The sequence below is a fragment of the Candoia aspera genome, chromosome 11 (genome assembly GCF_035149785.1).
Source record: "Candoia aspera isolate rCanAsp1 chromosome 11, rCanAsp1.hap2, whole genome shotgun sequence".
NCBI lineage: Eukaryota > Metazoa > Chordata > Lepidosauria > Squamata > Boidae > Candoia > Candoia aspera.
The window spans coordinates 91,546-110,816 of NC_086163.1; the positions used below are offsets into that span (position 1 = coordinate 91,546).

General features: G+C 46.1%; 1 protein-coding gene across 3 annotated transcripts in view; it reads left to right on the forward strand.

Annotated features, from left to right (window-relative positions):
• Window positions 1-12,009, forward strand: part of LOC134503964 (G patch domain-containing protein 4) — a 53,558-nt gene extending 41,549 nt beyond the window's left edge. Inside the window, exons 2-9 of one of the 3 annotated variants that reach the window (XM_063312941.1) lie at window positions 1,663-1,685; window positions 7,352-7,553; window positions 9,237-9,310; window positions 9,827-9,919; window positions 10,639-10,743; window positions 10,886-10,980; window positions 11,090-11,140; window positions 11,485-12,009. In XM_063312941.1, the coding sequence (XP_063169011.1) occupies window positions 7,433-7,553; window positions 9,237-9,310; window positions 9,827-9,919; window positions 10,639-10,743; window positions 10,886-10,980; window positions 11,090-11,140; window positions 11,485-11,773 (828 nt within the window). In that variant the 5' untranslated portion in view covers window positions 1,663-1,685; window positions 7,352-7,432 and the 3' untranslated portion in view covers window positions 11,774-12,009. Of the gene's footprint in view, window positions 1-1,658; window positions 1,686-7,351; window positions 7,554-9,236; window positions 9,311-9,826; window positions 9,920-10,638; window positions 10,744-10,885; window positions 10,981-11,089; window positions 11,141-11,484 lie in introns of those variants that run through there. The other 2 variants (XM_063312943.1, XM_063312944.1) reach the window with 2 other exon arrangements.
• The last annotated feature ends 7,262 nt before the right edge of the window (window positions 12,010-19,271 follow it).

Consider the following 19,271-nt stretch of genomic DNA (forward strand, 5'->3'; position numbering starts at 1 on the left):
ATAAAGGAGGGATAAAAAATCTAAAAAAAGTTAAAGGGAATAAGTAACTACAAGATAAAAGGTAAAGGTTTCCCTTGACATTAAGTCCAGTCGTGTCCAACTCTAGGGGGCGGTGCTCATCTCCGTTTCAAAGCCAAAGAGCCGGCGTTGGTAGACACTTCCATGGTCGTGTGGCCAGCATGACTACACAGACCGCCGTTACCTGCCCGCTGAAGCGGTATCTACTCACATTTGCATGTTTTCGAACTGCTAGGTTGGCAGGAGAACTACAAGATATATAAAATTATACAAGAACATAACGAGGATACAAAACATATACTTTTTTATTGAGACATTCAATTTTCTTCCTTATAATAAAAGTTGCAAAACAAGTTTTCACAATGTTCTTTCTTTCTTCATGAAACCCGCTCCCTGAGTCAGTCACATGTACTTCCTAACACTATTCTAAGTTGCTGTTGCTGATTAATCTGATCCTATGAATGCAGTTTCCAGTGACACTCACTCTGGGTTCATAACCTTCGAAGTTACAAGTTGGCCACTTCAGACGACATTGCGTATAATTGCGTGCTGAAAGATCTTGATAATGGCTCTTCCGGGCACAGCAAACGAAATGGGAACCGAGGTGAATGGTAATCAAAACACGGGTCTCTGGGAGATAATTGTGCTGATGAACATGCATCAAATAGGTACACGTATCATCAAATCTAGCACCCAGGAAAGTTGCATCACTAATCTAGAATCCGGGCAATCATGCGATTCGCATTCGTGGACGAGCGGGAGGCAGAATTTCCATTATAACAGCCTGTGGGAATCAGACACTGATGACAATTTTCAAGATGGTGATGAAGATAATGCTCTCCCCCCCCCCCGCCTGTCCTGATCTGTAAACAGCACCTGTGGGAAGTTCAAGGACACCAATCCAAAGCCGGATACTTTATGCGGACATTCCAGAGTGTCTCGGTCAAGCGGGCCGCGGAGACGGCCACCAACGAGCTCCAACTTCCTACAGCGCGTCTCCCGGGGTCAGAGCGGCCGAGAGAACCGCGGGCTTTCTCGTCTCTCGTGCCGGCCAACGGAGAGACTCGTTACCAACATACTGCCACCTGGATCCAAAGAGAATGCTGACTATGGGTATAATAAAGTGAATATATTATTTAGAACCAATCCGCGTGTGTATTCCCTGCATTACGTATAAGAGGCCCCGTCTTTGTACAATGGCCATTCGGCCAATGGGATGCTTATTTCTAACACGATGCTTGTTTATTCGTTCAGTCGCTTCCGACTCCTCCTGACGTCACGGAGCAGCCCACGCCAGAGCTTCCTGTCGGACCTCGCCAACCGCGGCTCCCCCGAGGAAGAGTCCGCCACCCATTCCTACCAGCAAATCCAAAGGCTTGTTTCGAACGTAATGAATATCCTGTCACGTACATCCAATAGAAGGGCTTCTTCCTGGCCTATTGTCTCTCCTAATCCTTTCAGCGAATCCAAAGGCTTCTTTCTGGCATCATGCCTACGACATCCAATCAGAAGGCGACCTCCGCCGCCTACGGCCAGCCCCTCCGGAAAGCTTCAGCTAGCGTGAGGGGAGAGGCCACGCGGACGAGGTGCCCGCTTCCTTTGGCGGAACTTCGCGGCGGCGGCGGGCCTCCTGCTGCAGCCCCAGGAAGGGCCGCGGGCGGACTCAGGTGAGCCGAGGGAGCCGCCCGATGGGCGGGTGAGTGCCCACCTTCCGAGGCAGGACCGCGGGGATTCCGGGCTGGAGGTCAGCAGCGGGCCGGGCAGGGGCCGGAGCGCGCGCTTCCCTCCCTCCCCGGCGCCCTCCTGGGCTTCCTCCCCATCCGCCGCCAACGCAGCTACTTTCTGGCTGGGGCGGATGGGATGCCTACGGTATGGGGCGGAGGGGAGGTGCAGGTTGCTGATGGAGAGGCTTGCCCTGTTCGCGGGGTGGGCTCGCTCATAGGAGGGCGCTTGTACTTAATTCCGCCTCCCCTGCAGTGAAGCGAGTGACGTTTGGTTTGGCTGCATTTGTGCCATCACGTCGCTGTCGACTGTTAGTGGCCACATAGGCGGATTTTCTCCGGGAGGGTCTGTGCCTAACTGGGTCTTTCGGGTCTTCCAACGGAGCACTCACTGCCACAGTCACTGAGTCCATCCCCCGCGCTGCTGGTCATCCTCCTTTTTGCTTTCCTTTCACCTTTCTCCTGAATGCTAGGTCTTTGCATAATGTGTCTGAAGTGGGATCATTAGAATCTGTCATTTGTCCCTCGAGCGAGAACTCTGGGTTGAATTGTTTGATGATCCATTGGTTTGCTTTCTTGGCTGTCCATGGTATGCTCAGGAGTCTTCTCCAACACCAGAGTTCAAAAGTGTCAATACTCTTCCTATCCTGCTTCTTCAAAGCAATTTTCACTTCCATAGTGTCACAGGGAAGACCATGGCTTGCATGATTCTGACCTTTGTAGGTATAGACACATCACAGCCTTTTAGTATCTTTTCCAAGGTCTTCATGGCTGCTCTACCAAGTGCTGGTCTGCGCCATATTTCTTGACTTCTTGTTCCTTTATTGTTGAAGGTTGATCCCAAAAGGCAGAAGCTCTCCACCACTTGGATATCTTTATTGTCAATTCTAAGGCTGGTTGTTGTACCTGTTGTCATTAGTTCAGTCTTCTTTAGAGTAATTTTAGGCCCATTTTTTCACACTGCTCCTTGACTTTTATAACTAGAGCTTGCAAATCCTTTACATTTTTGGCTATCAGGATAGTGTCATCAGCATTGTTGTTTATTCGTTTAGTCGCTTCCGACTCTTCATGACTTCATGGACCAGCCCACGCCAGAGCTTCCTGTCGGTCGTCAACACCCCCAGCTCCCTCAGGGACGATTCCGTCACCTCTAGAATATCATCCATCCACCTTGCCCTTGGTCGGCCCCTCTTCCTTTTGCCTTCCACTCTCCCTAGCATCAGCATCTTCTCCAGGGTGTCCTGTCTTCTCATTATGTGGCCAAAGTATTTCAGTTTGGCCTTTAATATCATTCCCTCAAGTGAGCAGTCTGGCTTTATTTCCTGGAGGATGGACTGGTTTGATCTTCTTGCAGTCCAAGGCACTCTCAGAATTTTCCTCCAACACCACAGTTCAAAAGCATCTATCTTCCTTCGCTCAGCCTTCCTTATGGTCCAGCTCTCGCAGCCATATGTTACTACGGGGAACACCATTGCTTTAACTATGCGGACCTTTGTTGTCAGTGTGATGTCTCTGCTCTTAACTATTTTATCGAGATTTTTCATTGCTCTTCTTCCAAGGATTAAGCGTCTTCTGATTTCCTGACTGCAGTCAGCATCTGCAGTAATCTTTGCACCTAGGAATACAAAGTCTTTCACTGCTTCTACATTTTCTCCCTCTATTTGCCAGTTATCAATCAAGCTGGTTGCCATAATCTTGGTTTTTTTGAGGTTTAGCTGCAAACCAGCTTTTGCACTTTCTTCTTTCACCTTCATCATAAGGCTCCTCAGTTCCTCTTCGCTTTCAGCCATCAAAGTGGTATCATCTGCATATCTGAGATTGTTAATGTTTCTTCCAGAGATTTTAACTCCAGCCTTGGATTCCTCAAGGCCAGCTTGTCGCATGATGTGTTCTGCGTACAAGTTGAATAGGTAGGGTGAGAGGATACAGCCCTGCCGTACTCCTTTCCCAATCTTAAACCAGTCTGTTGTTCCGTGGTCTGTTCTTACTGTTGCTACTTGGTCGTTATACAGATTCTTCAGGAGGCATACAAGATGACTTGGTATCCCCATACCACTAAGAACTTGCCACAATTTGTTACGGTCCACACAGTCAAAGGCTTTAGAATAGTCAATAAAACAGAAATAGATGTTTTTCTGAAACTCCCTGGCTTTTTCAATTATCCAGCGGATATTGGCAATTTGGTCTCTAGTTCCTCTGCCTTTTCTAAACCCAGCTTGTACATCTGGCAATTCTCGCTCCATGAACTGCTGAAGTCTACCTTGCAGGATCTTGAGCATTACCTTACTGGCATGTGAAATGAGTGCCACTGTTCGATCGTTTGAACATTCTTTAGTGTTTCCCTTTTTTGGTATGGGGATATAAGTGGATTTTTTCCAATCTGATGGCCATTTTCCAAATTTGCTGGCATATAGCATGCATTACCTTGACAGCATCATCTCGCAAGATTTTGAACAGTTCAGCTGGGATGCCATCGTCTCCTGCTGCCTTGTTGTTAGCAATGCTTCTTAAGGCCCATTCAACCTCACTCTTCAGGATGTCTGGCTCTAGCTCACTGACCACACCATCAAAGCTATCCCCGATATTGATATCCTTCCTATACAGGTCTTCTGTATATTCTTGCCACCTTTTCTTGATCTCTTCTTCTTCTGTTAGGTCCTTGCCATCTTTGTTTTTGATCATACCCATTTTTCCCTGGAATTTACCTCCGATGTTTCTAATTTTCTGGAAGAGGTCTCTTGTCCTTCCTATTCTATTGTCTTCTTCCACTTCCGCGCATTGCTTGTTTAAAAATAATTCCTTATTTCTTCTGGCTAACCTCTGGAATTTTGCATTTAATTGGGCATATCTCCCCCTATCACTGTTGCCTTTTGCTTTCCTTCTTTCTTGGGCTACTTCTAGTGTCTCAGCAGACAGCCATTTTGCCTTCTTGGTTTTCTCTTTCTTTGGGATGTATTTTGTTGCTGCCTCCTGAACAATGCTGCCAACTTCTGTCCATAGTTCTTCCGGGACCCTATCTACTAAGTCCAGTCCCTTAAATCTATTCTTCACCTCCACTGCATATTCCTGAGGAATATTAGTGAGCTCATATCTAGCTGATCTGTGGGTCTTCCCTAATCTCTTGAGTCTGATCCTAAATTGTGTAAGAAGAAGTTCGTGATCTGAACTACAGTCAGCTCCAGGCCTTGTTTTTACCGACTGTACAGATGTCCGCCACCATTGGCTGCAAAGGATGTAATCAATCTGATTTCGGTGTTGTCCATCTGGTGAAGTCCATGTATAAAGCCGTCTCTTAGGTTGTTGGAAGAGAGTGTTTGTTATGCAGAGTGAATTGTCTTGGCAAAATTCTATCAGCCTATGTCCTGCTTCATTTTGTTCTCCCAGGCCATACTTACCTGTAATTCGAGGTGTCATTTGACTGCCCACCTTAGCATTCCAGTCTCCTGTGATGAAAATAAGATCTCTTTTAGGCGTGTTGTCCAGTAGGTGCTGCAGATCCTCATAGAACTGCTCTACTTCAGCTTCTTCAGCATTTGTGGTTGGGGCGTATATTTGGATCACTGTGATGTTAGATGGCTTGCCCTGAATTCGAATTGAGATCATTCTGTCGTTTTTTGGGTTGTATCCAAGCACTGCTTTAGCCACTTTACTATTAATTATGAAGGCTACTCCATTTCTTCTGTGGTCCTCTTGTCCACAGTAGTAGATCTGGTGGTCATTTGATGTGAAGTGGCCCATTCCAGTCCATTTCAGTTCACTGACGCCCAGAATGTCTATCTTTAATCTTGACATCTCACCAATAACCACATCCAATTTGCCCTGGCTCATAGATCTTACATTCCAGGTTGCAATGGTGTGTTGATCCTTAGAACATCGGATTCGCCATTCACCACCAGCACCGTCGGCCGCTAGCCGTCCTTTCGACTTTGAGCTAGCTGCGTCATCACGTCTGGGGCTAGTTGAGCTCATCCTCTGTTCCTCCCCAGTAGCATTTTGACCATCTTCCGACCTGGGGGTCTCACCTTCCGATGGTATACCGACATATCTCTGGTTGTACTGATCCATTTAGTTTTCACGGCAAGAATACTGGGGTGGGTTGCCATTACCTTCCCCAGGGATCGCATTTAGTCTGACCTCTCTGTCATGACCTTCCCGTCTTGGGTGGCCCTTCACGGTTTAGCTCATGGCATCATTGAGGTGCTCAAGCTCCAGCACCACGACAAGGTAACGATCCTTTGCTGAAGGTCATCAGCATAATGTGGGTTATTGATTTTTCTTCCTCTAGTTTTAAAGCCACACTCATCTTCAAATCCAGCTTCCCTCAATTCAGCATATTGGTTGAATAAATAAGGGGAGAGTATACAGCCTTGTTGCACGTGCTTTTTGCATAGCTAGAAAACTATTTCAGACCATCATTTTTACATGCAATCTCTACAAATGTGTTGGAGTGCAGACCTGTACATGTCTGCTCAGAGGTATGCCCAATTAAATGACATTGGACTTGTTCCCCAGGAAAACAGAATTGCATTTTTATAGCAGCCAAACTGCAGATATACTCAAAGTACTCCAGTGGCCACATGGATTGTAGTTTTTGCCCTCAAGACAGTCAAGCAAAACACTGAAAACCGCAGAGCTAGTAACTGAAAAACAAGTAGCGCCTTTTAGATAGACACAGTCTCTGCATACATAATGAGACCCAGTTTAGCGTAGTGGCGAAGGTGCTGGGCTAGAAACTGGGAGACTGAGTTCTATCCTCCCTTAGGCATGGAGGCTGGCCGGGTGACTTTGGGCCAGCCTCTCTCTCTCTCTCTGTCTCAGCCCAACTCACCTCAGGGGGCTGCTGTTGTGGGGAAATTGGGAACTGGGAGCCTTGAGTTCAGCAAAAAATTACGGTGGGATAGTACAGGGTTGAGAAAGATTGGTCTTCTTTGATACCAAAATGTTACGATGGCAGTGAAACATAGTTTCAAACAACAACTCTTGTCTTAAAATTCTTCATATTACACGGTTTAAATTAGTTTCATATTTTATATTTTCAGAAGGATTTATTTCCATTATCCCCTAAATTCCCTATTTTTCCTTTAGGAAATATAGAAATTCTTGGAGAAGGGGAAGGAATGGATTTTCTATTTTGTTTCTTTTGTGGTTTTTTTCCTCCTTCACATCTTTCAGCCAACCACAAATTTAAAAGCATTTGTGCGGGAGCATTTGTAGTTTGGATTAAAAATAAGAAGTGGTACCTCTGGAGAGCCGCTGTAAAAAATGCAACAGGAGGATGCAGACTCATTCCTGCCATTTGCTTTGCTTGGGATCTGAGCAATAGAAAAAATGCAGATCTCTTCCTCTCCAAGATTTGTATAGGACAAATTTTCTTTCAGTCAGGAACCATCAGCCCCTGGCTTTTACATGAGTAAAGGATACACAGTATTTTGTAATTACACACATTGGCTTTAGACAAAGTCCAATCCCTGATGTTGCTGTTTCATTCTTGAAATAAAGAGACCATGTTGTTTTGGCTTCCTCACTTAGAATCCCATCATATGTGGCTGTATATTACAACTGTGGAAAACTGAGTGCCTCTCCCTCACCGGATGTTTTTCTCTTTCCAGTAGCTGGTGATCACAGAGGCAAACTGAAAATTGTTCTGCATTTAGAACTAGAGATTTTCCTTGTCTACTTATCCAGCCTCCATCATGAAAAGTGTTTCTCTGAAGGAGGAGAAGAAGAAAAAGAAAAAGAAGGTGGCAGTGACAGCAACAAGCAAAGGGCTGAAATTTGCAAAGAAGCAGTTGAAGAAACATGGATGGAAAAAAGGTGCAGGGCTTCACCTATTTTAAATTTCCTGTCTGGGGCTCTGTTCTCCCCATTTAGGTAGAGCAGAACCTCACTTAGACAGGAATAAACCAAATGGAAATAATAGTGAGTTGTTGTTTACACATTTACAAACCTGTCTTAAGGACTGGAAATTAGAATTTGAAAAATAAGTTTCTGTCCAAGTTTTGCATTCCTTGAGGAGTAGGTCTAGATTTAATTTGAGTCTCATAATTTTCCATGACTGTAGAAATTTTGGGCCAGATTTGCCATATAATGTGGAAAAGCCTGATATAAATAGGATAATTAAGTAAGTAAGAATCTAAGGAGAGATTAAATTATTTTCTGGATTACAGCTTTCCATGTGGTTTATTCCTGCAAAACTGACTGAGTTGGAAAGCCCCAAAGTCACAGTAAAAGGGCCAAAAAAAAAAACAAACCACTTTCTGTTGTGCAAGCCATGTCAGGTGCAAATTCCTGGGTTTGAATTAATTAAATATGGTTCAAAGAAAAACCCCTTTTTGGACCTGAGGATTAATTTGTTCCCCTGTCATCCAAAGTGGAAATAAATACCAATCTGCCTGACATTGATAATTCTAGCTAGAATAGTTCTGGTGCAAATAATAAAAAGACCAATCTGTAACCCCATGAAACAATGCAGGCACTATTAAAGTCAGTGTGGATTTATGAAGAGCAAGTCTTGCCAGGCTAACCTTAATTTTTTATTGGGCAGCTTCCATAATAGATTCCGGGAATGCTGAAGACTTACCTTGATTTTAGCAAAGCGTCTGACAAAATACCTCACTGTTCTGAGTAGCAAGCTTCTTAAGTGGGATTGAATGACATAATAGCAGGTCTAGCTCAGAAATTAGAGTTGGATCCTTGAATGAGATGCTATAGGGTTCTTAGAATTACTTCAAAATTTTCCTTAATGAAAAAGAGGAAGGAATGTTTTATGACACAAAATTGAGTGGGATAATTAATATCCCAGAAGTCAGAGTCATCCCAGAACAGCTCACTGAAAATGAGATTTCACAACCAATTCAAAATTTTTCATTTAGGAAAAAAAAATCAAATTGGCTTGGTAAAATGTGGGAATTATAGTTGATCACAAGCTGTGAGCCAGCAATGAAACATGGCTACTAAAACAGCAAATGCAATTTTAGGCTGCATCAGTTATAGTTTCCTATATGGTTACAATATACACTTTCTAAATCACAGGAAGTAATTGTTCCACTTTATTCTGGATTGGTCGGAACCCACCTTGACTACTGTGTCCAGTTCTAGGCAGTACCGTGAAAGAGGGATTGAAGGAATCTGTACTGTTACTTTGTTTACCCCGTTTCCTTTTTGCAACGATAAGCAAGAAGTTCCATGCAGTTCTTTGCAGGCTTAAAGATTAAGCCCTTACTGTTGGCGGTTAGGCTCAGGGTGTCAGTTTAGAATAAAGTAGTGTGTTCTGTTCCTTGCTAGTTTATGAATGTGTGGGGCTATCTTCCCCCAGCCAGGTGTTTTGGGGCCATAGCAGGCTGTAGAGTCCTGGGTGTGGCAGTTTCGGCCACCTGGAGCCCTGTTTGGCCAAGTGGGTTCAGAGCCAAGTTAGGAGGGCCAAGCTGGGTGCAGGGCCTTGGATCTGCCTCCCCTTTGCCGTTACTCCCACCCCATCCTTAAAAACTTTTCTTCTAGGTAAAGGACTTGGGAAACAAGAAAACGGGATCTCTGAAGCCCTAAAAGTCAAAATGAAATGCAACACAGCTGGGGTAAGGATGGCTTAGACTTCAAGCTGACCAGTGGGAGGGGGATGGATCACAGCCCAGAGAGAGGGAGAAACTGGAAGCAGCTTTCCAGAAGATGCCTTCACCTATTTTGAGCAAAGCTGAGTTCCTCATAGGCAGTGCTCAGGGCTCGCTTTGTCTATTCCTAAACATGTTCTTACCTGCCAGGATTGTCCATGTAAGTACAATCCAGCCTTGGGGATTAGTAGTTTCATATTCCTGAGTTGCAAAATGCTTATGCACTTGCGTATTTGATAACACAATAGCACAGGTTTTACCTAAAGTCTGCAGAGAATCATCTACACTTGGGGTGAAACTAATGGTCAAATGGATGGGGATAAACTGGAGGCACACTAGGGAATCAGGAGGCAGTGGAGGGTGAGTGGTGAACAATTACTTCCTTGGTTTTAGGATTCCTTCCAAGCTTGGAAGGTTCTTAGTGACTTGGGAGCACGTGGAGCCTGTATGCCAGATCTGTGACCCTGTCTCCTCTTGACCCAGGTGGGGCACAACTCAGCTGAGGAGTTCACCTGCCATTGGTGGGACCATCTGTTCAACTCATCTGCTGCTAGCATTACAGTAGAAGCCGGGCAGGTAAGGGGGCACTGTCTGGATTTGGCATAGTGGTAGTTTTGGCTTGGCAGTTTGCTACCAAAGTTGTAAATCTTAAGCCATGGAGTGTTCCTGTGTCAACAAGGCAGATGCTAAGTTGAGAGAGAGAGACTGGCAGCAAAAGGTTGGTGGCTTTTTTCTGAATTAAGCCAGAGCAGAGATCTCTCTGGCCTCTTGCTCCTTTTGTGGGTACAGTCGCCTGGGCATTGAAGACAGGAGGCAGTTTTGGGAGAGCATCCTATTTAGAAAGGCTTGGATCCAGATTTAACCATGTTTATGGAGACCTATTGGAATTGGGAAGTAACCATGAGTAAATAAACTCCAGTCCATTTATTGTGGATGGGCCTAAGCTTGGATGCAACCATTGCTGGGGTTTATCCAGCAAAGGTCAGTTAGGCTAACATGAAGTCAGGTACCTTGTGATTCAGCACACTGTGAGAAACCCAGTCATAGACTTTGTGAGGTACATGGACTATAAAGTATGGTTATTAAGCTAAAAATGGCTTTATTGAATTGAACATTGCATGCTATGTGAACAGAGCTGTCAGGTTTGTTGACCTGCCAATGGGTTTATGAAAGCCCTTGGGGTTTTCAGCTTTATCACCTTTGCAGTTAAATGACATCCAGCCCTTTTCACAAGTGGCAGGATGTGGAAGCTTGTTGGGTGTAGTCACATCTTAGAACTTTCATTCCTCCCCCAGGATGGGGTCCAAGTGAGAAAAATCTCTAAACAAGATGGACCAGTAACAAACAAAAAACCACGCCGAGCCCAGGAGGGGAACATGCTCTATGGCCGCTTTGTGAAGGTAATTGGGGCTGATGCTTTGAACATTGACTGGGGGGCTGTGGTGGAGCACCAGTGCTTGGAGACCCTCAGGGTGAACCTTCCCTGGGCGGCAGGCAAAACACCACCACGTCTGACGGCAGCTCACCTTGGCCTCCTTGTAGGCAGCCACCCTCATATCCGGCACAGAGGAGCCTGTGAGCCCTACGTCCACCTCAGACCAGGAGAAGGAGAAAGTGGACCTCTCCACAGTGAGGAGGTAAGACTGTGGAGTGGCCTGGAGAAGCATGGCTCCTGGCCTGCCCACCCCTCCTCCCCGGACTGTGCAGATGCTGATGCAAGCTGTTTCCCACTTCTGTCTTTTGCAGGCTGACCGACAAGGAACTGCTCCAAGCCTGTGGGGGAAGAACAGTCCACAAGTGAGGAGCGGGGGAGGACGGGATTTAGATGCAGCTTTCTCGGGAAGACCCAGCGCCAGGCAGGGGGGTGCTCCCAGCAGTAGGCTGTAGTTGGTGGGTTCTAGTGCAACAAGAAAAGCCAACCCTCTTAACAAAACGAGCAGGTTGCTGTTCTACTGACACAAGATTTGCCAAGGGTGAGATTGTATTGGAGAACCCACTGGCCGGGTTTGCCCAGTGGGGTTGGCTAGTTCATGGCCAAGGCCGTTGTGCAAGCCCAGGCCAACAGCTTCTGCTTCCAGCCCCAGGAACATTAACCCAGGCGGCTTGAGCAGCCTCCTTTTTCTCATTTGCTGCTTCTCTAGGGGCGCTCGGCATGGCCTTACAATGAGGGCAAAGCTAGCACGGCTGGAAGAGCAGGAAAAGGCTTTCTTGGCTTGCTCTGTCCAGCAGAAGGAAGGATGGGAGGCTGCCCCCAGCAGTGGCTGCCCTCGCCTACAGTACCCACAGCAAGTCAAGAGATGCAAAAAAAGCAAAATTGTGGGTGCCCCAAAGAAAAGTCAGACAGAGGGGGCCTGCATCAAGGCCAAGACCAAAAAGAAGAAGAAGAAGAAAAAGAAGAAGAAGAATGCCAAAGAGATGCACAGGCACTAGGGAAGCCCAGAGCTCAGAGACTCACAGGCCAAGCTTGGCAGCCGGATGGAGCAGAAGAGGAGCCGCCTCCTGGGCCAGTGGGCTGAATTGCTGGTAGCTTCAGTCCTGCTTGAAACCATCTTGCTAATGTCCCAGAAGCGGAGAGGCTGTTTTCAACTTCCAGTCCTCATTTTATCTGACAAAGGACTGGCTGATTTCCTTCACTAAGGAGTACTTTAGGTTGGAAAGGGTGCAGATAAATAAAAATTTTACATAAATAGTGCATCTACAAAGTATTGCTTAATTTTCTTCGAAGGCTTGGAAGTCAGGCATCCTACACCTACAGACTTCTTGTTCATACTGGTTGGGGGGGCACTCTAACAGCATCTCTTGCTCTCCAAAAGATAAAGCCCAATAAAGAGTGTAATGTTCCTAGTTCTGAACTCTCCTAAATAAAACCGAAATACAACCTACGTAGGATATATTTAAGTTTATTAAATGAAAGGCAGCATCTAGAAGCAAAGGGTTAGGGTTACCCCAATCCTTTGTAATGTAAACCCCCTCATCTCCACCTTTCAGGAGGAACAAGGCAAGAGCAGAACTGAAGAGGAAAAACAAAGACAAAAGTAACGAGGCTCACCAATAAAGGGTCAGAAGAGTTAAACTATTCAGTTTCAGAGCACAGCTTCCATGGCAGATGGATCCTTCAGGAAAAGATTGGGAGAAGATTAAACTTCCCAAATTAACTTCCAGACCCTTCCCAGTGACCTCCACCCTTCGGTTTGCTTGGGGGGGGGGCATGTTGACACCCCTTGCAAAACCTCCAAAACTCTTCTGTGGCAGAATTCAGCCTAGAAGCTTGCTAGTTTGGGGAGCCCCAAGTAACTTCCTGTGGACTGCTTGAAGGGATGGGGGAGAGGGTTTATTTAAATCAAGCACAACCCAGAAACTCAGCCCAGCAAGAGACTGCAAAGTCCTTGATGATACTAGAACTCTCGCGCAAAGCAATAACAAAAAGATTACAGAATTTCATTACAGTAAAACAGAGCATCCAAACATGCACAATCTTACAAATCTTACAAAAACGTCTTGGGCTCGGTCCTGGGAACAGAAATTGGGAATGTGCACCCAAGAACAGGGGTATGCAGGATGAGATATGACTCCTCCCTGCAAACCAGCAGAGGCCTTTCCTCAAGTGCTGTGCCAGGCCAGCTCAGGCAGTTTGGGCCAAATGTACCAGAAGAAGCATCAATGCTGGCAATTGGGGTGGTGACCTTCAAAGTGCTTGGGATTGTACCAAAACACTCCTGCACAGCTCCCTGGAAGCTGAACCCCAAAACAGCATCCACCACTGGGCAGCAGACCTCGTCAATGAGGACAGCCTCAGCCTGCCATGGGAATCAGAACTGTGTGAACCCAACACAAGGGCTGCAGAGGGAGCTTCCCCAATCTGGATCCCTTCTAGAAGTACAAATCCAGCTCCCAGGATCTTCCCACATGGCCATGCTTGCTGATGAAGCTGGGAAGCCGGAACTCACACCTCTGGAAGGTACCCAACCTTGGGAAGGCCGCTTCAGTAGAAAAACAGCAAAATTAGTCCTCTGCTTCTGGAAGTGTTCAAAACGCTTCTTTAAAAAGAGGCGGGAAGTAACAACATAGTCCCAAGCGTTACAAACAAAACTTTAATTCTGGGTGGTTTGTTATGGCTGAAACACTTCTTGTGGATTGCAAGCAGCAGGATGAACTTTGACTTACAAGCTGCACTCCTGCAAGCCCCCTCGTTCTTTATTCGTTCAGTCGCTTCATGGACGAGCCCATGCCAGAGCTTCCTGTCAGTCGTTGCCACCCCCAGGGACGAGTCCATCACCTCTAGAATATCATCTATCCATCTTGCCCTTGGTCGGCCCCTCTTGCTTTTGCCTTCCACTTTCCCTAGCATCATCTCCAGGGTGTCCTGTCTTCTCATTATGTGGCCAAAGTATTTCAGTTTTGCTTTTTTTGATTGATTGATTGATTGATTGATTGATTGAATTTATATCACCGCCCATCTCCCCCAATATCATTCCCTCAATTGAGCAGTCTGGCTTTATTTCCTGGAGTATGGACTGGTTTGATCTTGCAGTCCAAGGCACTCTCAATTTTCCTCCAACACCACAGTTCAAAAGCATCTATCTTCCTTCTCTCAGCCTTCCTTATGGTCCAGCTCTCGCAGCCATATGCTACTATGGGGAATACCATTGCTTCAACTATGCGGACCTTTGTTGTCAGTGTGATGTCTCTGCTCTTAACTATTTTATCGAGATTTGTCATTGCTCTTCTCCCAAGGATTAAACGTCTTCTGATTTCCTGACTACAGTCAGCATCTGCAGTAATCTTTGCACCTAGAAATACAAAGTCTTTCACTGCCTCTATGTTTTCTCCCTCTATTTGCCAGTTACCAGTCAAGCTTGTTGCCACAATCTTAGTTTTTTTCAGGTTTAGCTGCAAGCCAGCTTTTGCACTTTCTTCTTTCAGCTTCATCATAAGGCTCCTCAGTTCCTCTTTGCTTTCAGCCATCAAAGTGGTATCATCTGCGTATCTGAGATTGTTAATGTTTCTTCCAGCACTTTTAACTCCAGGCTTGGATTCCTCAAGCCCAGCACATCACATGATGTCTTCTGAGTACAAGTTGAATAGGTAGGGTGAGAGTATACAACCCTGCCGTACTCCTTTCCCAATTTTAAACCAGTCCGTTCTGTGGTCTGTTCTTACCGTTGCTACTTGGTCATTATACAGATTCCTCAGGAGGCAGACAAGATGACTTGGTATCTCCATACCACTTGCCACAATTTGTTATGGTCCAGACAGTCAAAGGCTTTAGAGTAGTCAATAAAACAGAAATTGATGTTTTTCTGAAACTCCCTGGCTTTTTCAATTATCCAGTGGATATTGGCAATTTGGTCCCTAGTTCCTCTGCCTTTTCTAAACCCAGCTTGTACATCTGGCAATTCTCGCTCCATGAATTGCTGAAGTCTACCTTGCAGGATCTTCAGCATTACCTTACTGGCATGTGAAATGAGTGCCACTGTTCGATCGTTTGAACATTCTTTAGTGTTTCCCTTTTTTGGTATGGGGATATAAGTGGATTTTTTCCAATCTGATGGCCATTTTCCAAATTTGCTGGCATATAGCATGCATTACCTTGACAGCATCATCTCGCAAGATTTTGAACAGTTCAGCTGGGATGCCATCGTCTCCTGCTGCCTTGTTAGCAATGCTTCTTAAGGCCCATTCAACCTCACTCTTCAGGATGTCTGGCTCTAGCTCACTGACCACACCCTCAAAGCTATCCCTGATATTGTTATCCTTCCTATACAGGTCTTGCGTATATTCTTGCCACCTTTTCTTGATCTCTTCTTCTTCTGTTAGGTCCTTGCCATCTTTGTTTTTGATCATACCCATTTTGGCCTGGAATTTACCTCCAATGTTTCTAATTTTCTGGAAGAGGTCACTTGTCCTTCCTATTCTATTGTGTCTTCCACTTCTGTGCATTACTTGTTTAAAAATAATTCCTTACCTCTGGAATTTTGCATTTAATTGGGCATATCTCCCCCTTGCTGTTGCCTTTTGCTTTCCTTCTTTCTTGGGCTACTTCTTGTGTCTCAGCAGACAGCCATTTTGCCTTCTTGGTTTTCTCTCTCTTTGGCATGTATTTTGTTGCCACCTCCTGGACAATGTTGTGAACTTCTGTCCATAGTTCTTCTGGGACCCTATCTACTAAGTCCAGTCCCTTAAATCTATACTTCACCTCCACTGCATATTCCTGAGGAATATTAGTGAGCTCATATCTAGCTGATCTGTGGGTCTTCCCTAATCTCTTGAGTCTGATCCTAAATTGTGCAATAAGAAGTTTGTGATCTGAACTACAGTCAGCTCCAGGTCTTGTTTTTACCAACTGTATAGATGTCTGCCACCTTTGGCTGCAAAGGATGTAGTCAGTCTGATTTCGGTGTTGTCCATCTGGTGAAGTCCATGTATAAAGCTGTCTCTTCGGTTGTTGGAAGAGAGTGTTTGTTATGCAGAGTGAGTTGTCTTGGCAAAATTCTATCAGCCTATGTCCTGCTTCGTTTTGTTCTCCCAGGCCATGCTTACCTGTAATTCCGGGTGTCATTTGACTGCCCACCTTAGCATTCCAGTCTCCCGTGATGAAAATAACATCTTTTAGGCATGTTGTCCAGTAGATGCTGCAGATCCTCATAGAACTGCTCTACTTCAGCTTCTTCAGCATCTGTAGTTGGGGCGTATATTTGGATCACTGTGATGTTAGACAGCTTGCCCTGAATTCGAATTGAGATCATTCTATCGTTTTTTGGATTGTATCCAAGCACTGCTTTAGCCACTTTACTATTATGAAGGCTACTCCATTTCTTCTGTGGTCCTCTTGTCCACAGTAGCAGATCTGGTGGTCATCTGATGTGAAGTGGCCCATTCCAGTTCACTGACGCCCAAAATGTCTACCTTTAATCTTGACATCTCACCAATAACCACATCCAATTTGCCCTGGCTCATAGATCTTACATTCCAGGTTCCAGTGGTGCGTTGATCCTTAGAACATCGGATTCGCTGTTCACCACCAGCACCGTCGGCCGCTAGCCGTCCTTTCGGCTTTGAGCTAGCTGCGTCATCACGTCTGGGGCTAGTTGAACTCATCCTCTGTTCCTCCCCAGTAGCATTTTGACCATCTTCCGACCTGGGGGTCTCATCTTCCGATGGTATACCGACATATCTCTGGTTGTACTGATCCATTGAGTTTTCACGGCAAGAATACTGGGGTGGATTGCCATTACCTTCCCCAGGGATCGCATTTAGTCTGACCTCTTCCCGTCTTGGGTGGCCCTTCACGGTTTAGCTCACGGCATCATTGAGGTGCTCAAGCTCCAGCACCACGACAAGGTAACGATCCTTTGCTGAAGTCTTTTATTCTACCCTACAACAATACAGTAAAGTAGCATCCCTGGAGTCCTTGCAATGTCTGTTTCTTGACCAGGCCTACCTTGACATACCTTCCTCAAGATCATCTTGAAATTTCTTTATAGCAGATACCAGTCGGTGAACTAGTCCATTGTCATTAGTGCACCCCAAAGTTTGGTCATCAGACTCAAGAAAGTTCTCTATTTCTTCAGCCTGCTCAAGAAATCTACAACAAATTCCCCCAACTATATCATTGTTATTTTTCTCTTCTTTTGCCTTCACCAAACTCAGGATTTCCATGCTGTACAAGCAGGCATATGCTTTATGTACACCGCAACACCCTCCATGTTCCTTTTGAATAAACTGCAGCCTTTAATCATATCAGTCATCCCACCAAGGTTCAAGGATGCCTGGATTTCAGGCTCCCCCCATTTGCTTCCCATAGAAATACTGAGATTGGCTTTCCTATCGTAGTTTCCTGTCCCACTCTACCTTTCTCTCCTGTGTTGTTGGCTCCTGTCCTTCAGCAGTATATTTGGTTTGGGGGCTTCATCACATGCACACAGTCACACTCCTTTTGCTCCAGTTTAACATGCTCCTGATATGATTGGTGAAGTAATCGATGAACACATTCCCAGTTTTTGTGAGATAAAGCTTGTCTCTTGCCAAGAGTTCTTTAGATAAGTAATGCCAACCATAGCCAAGGAACCCAAGCCCTTCTTAGTGGCACCACCCTTGCTCACATCCAGGATCCCATTCCCTTATGCTGCAGTTCTCAACTGGAAGGACTCATGAAAACACTACCTAAACTGCTCAAGGCCACTGGAGACCAAACTGAAACACTGGCAGAGTTTATTGTCACCATCCAATGGCCAGACTCCAAGATGCAGGTGGATTGTGTCCCAAAAAAGGTTTATTAAGAAATCACCCCAAATTCCTTACAGCATCAGGAGGATACAACCCTAAGCAGCTGGCTGAGCCCTAATGGAGGAGAAGGTTCATGCTCCTGAACTCAACTTACAGGAAGCTGGGAAAAAGGGGTAGATCTAAAGCCCTTTTCCCCCACTCCCCTGCCCCTTGGAATCCTCACCTCAGTTCTGGGATAATTAGCAAGGGGAAATTAATGTTTGTATTTACATTCATTGAAGAGGAAGAGATTACAAGAGAGTAAGCAAGTACACAGTGTGGGAAGACACTGAAAGGAATGCCTTGGCACCAGTTGCTTGCTTAGCATGCTGGTGGCTACAAGTCTGGAGCCACTTTAGATCACAGGAGAAAGTCTTCAGGTGAAACTGATTAGGGTCTTGGTCAACTTCAGATAGCAGTGGAAGATGGCCGAGAGTGCTAATTAACCTGCAGCTACCACCTTTTAGGGGAGTGCTGTGCTGAAAAGCAGTTTGGGAAAAGATAGCTTGTTCTGATAATCTCTCTCTTCTACAAGAGGGGGGGAATTCTGCAAAGGGGGAAAGGGGAAAGGTAAGAAATACAACTTAGGCAGTCAGGCACAGGATGTCTGCAGGCCCAGCCCTCCACCAAAGTCAGCGCCTCACAAGAAAGCGGCAAGCTGCTGACCCCTCAAACAAGCCAAGCGCCTCATTGCTGGCCCCCTGAGCAAGACAAGCTTCAGCTGTGCATACAGCTGCAAAGAGGATTTAAACCACGCTGGGACTGCCTTCTGTTGCTGGAAGCAACTTCTGCATCCGGCTTCACGCTCCTCCAGGTTTCTTGTTCCTGACTCCTACCGCATGTTTCTGACCGAGTGTCTGGCATTTCCCTCGGTGCTTTCAAGACATTGTCTTGTTTTTCAGATTATAGGCCATTTGACTGGCTCTAGGATCTACATCTCCTGCTCATCCCGGCCCAGCACAGGCCTGCTCCCGGCTGCCCCTTCCTAGCCCTGCTCCGACTCTCCTTGTGCCTCTTCCTCACCTTCCTGCCACCCTTGCTCTTACCAACCAGGTCCTGCAGCGTGCCTGCGCCAAGCTCCTCCGCCAGCCTCTCCTGCAGACATTCGAATTCCCCACGCCCACATTCTCCTTGTGCCGCTCCCTTGCCCCCCCCCGCCAGTTTCTCCTACCAGGCCCTCCACTCTCCCAGGATGCACTTGGTCCCCAGCCCCTCCATAAGCCTCGCATACCAATGCACACAGTTGCACCCACCACTTGGCTGTGTGATGACTGGAATACTCAACTTCCCATTAAATCCAACTCAGGTTTCCCTTGACATTAAGTCCAGTCGTGTCCGACTCTAGGGGGCGGTGCTCATCTCCATTTCAAAGCTGAAGAGCCAGCGTTTGTCCGTAGACACTTCTGTGGTCACGTGGCCGGCATGACTACATGGAATGCCATTACCTGCCCGCCGAAGCGGTACCTACTCACATCTACTCACATTTGCATGTTTTTGAACTGCTAGGTTGGCAGGGGCTGGGACTAGCAACAGGAGCTCACCTCGTCACGCGGATTTGAACCGCTGACCTTCCGATCGGCAAGCTCAGCAGCTCAGAGGTTTAACCTGCAGCGCCACCATGTCCCTTAAGTAATTACTTAGAATTCTCTTTAATGGTGTGTAG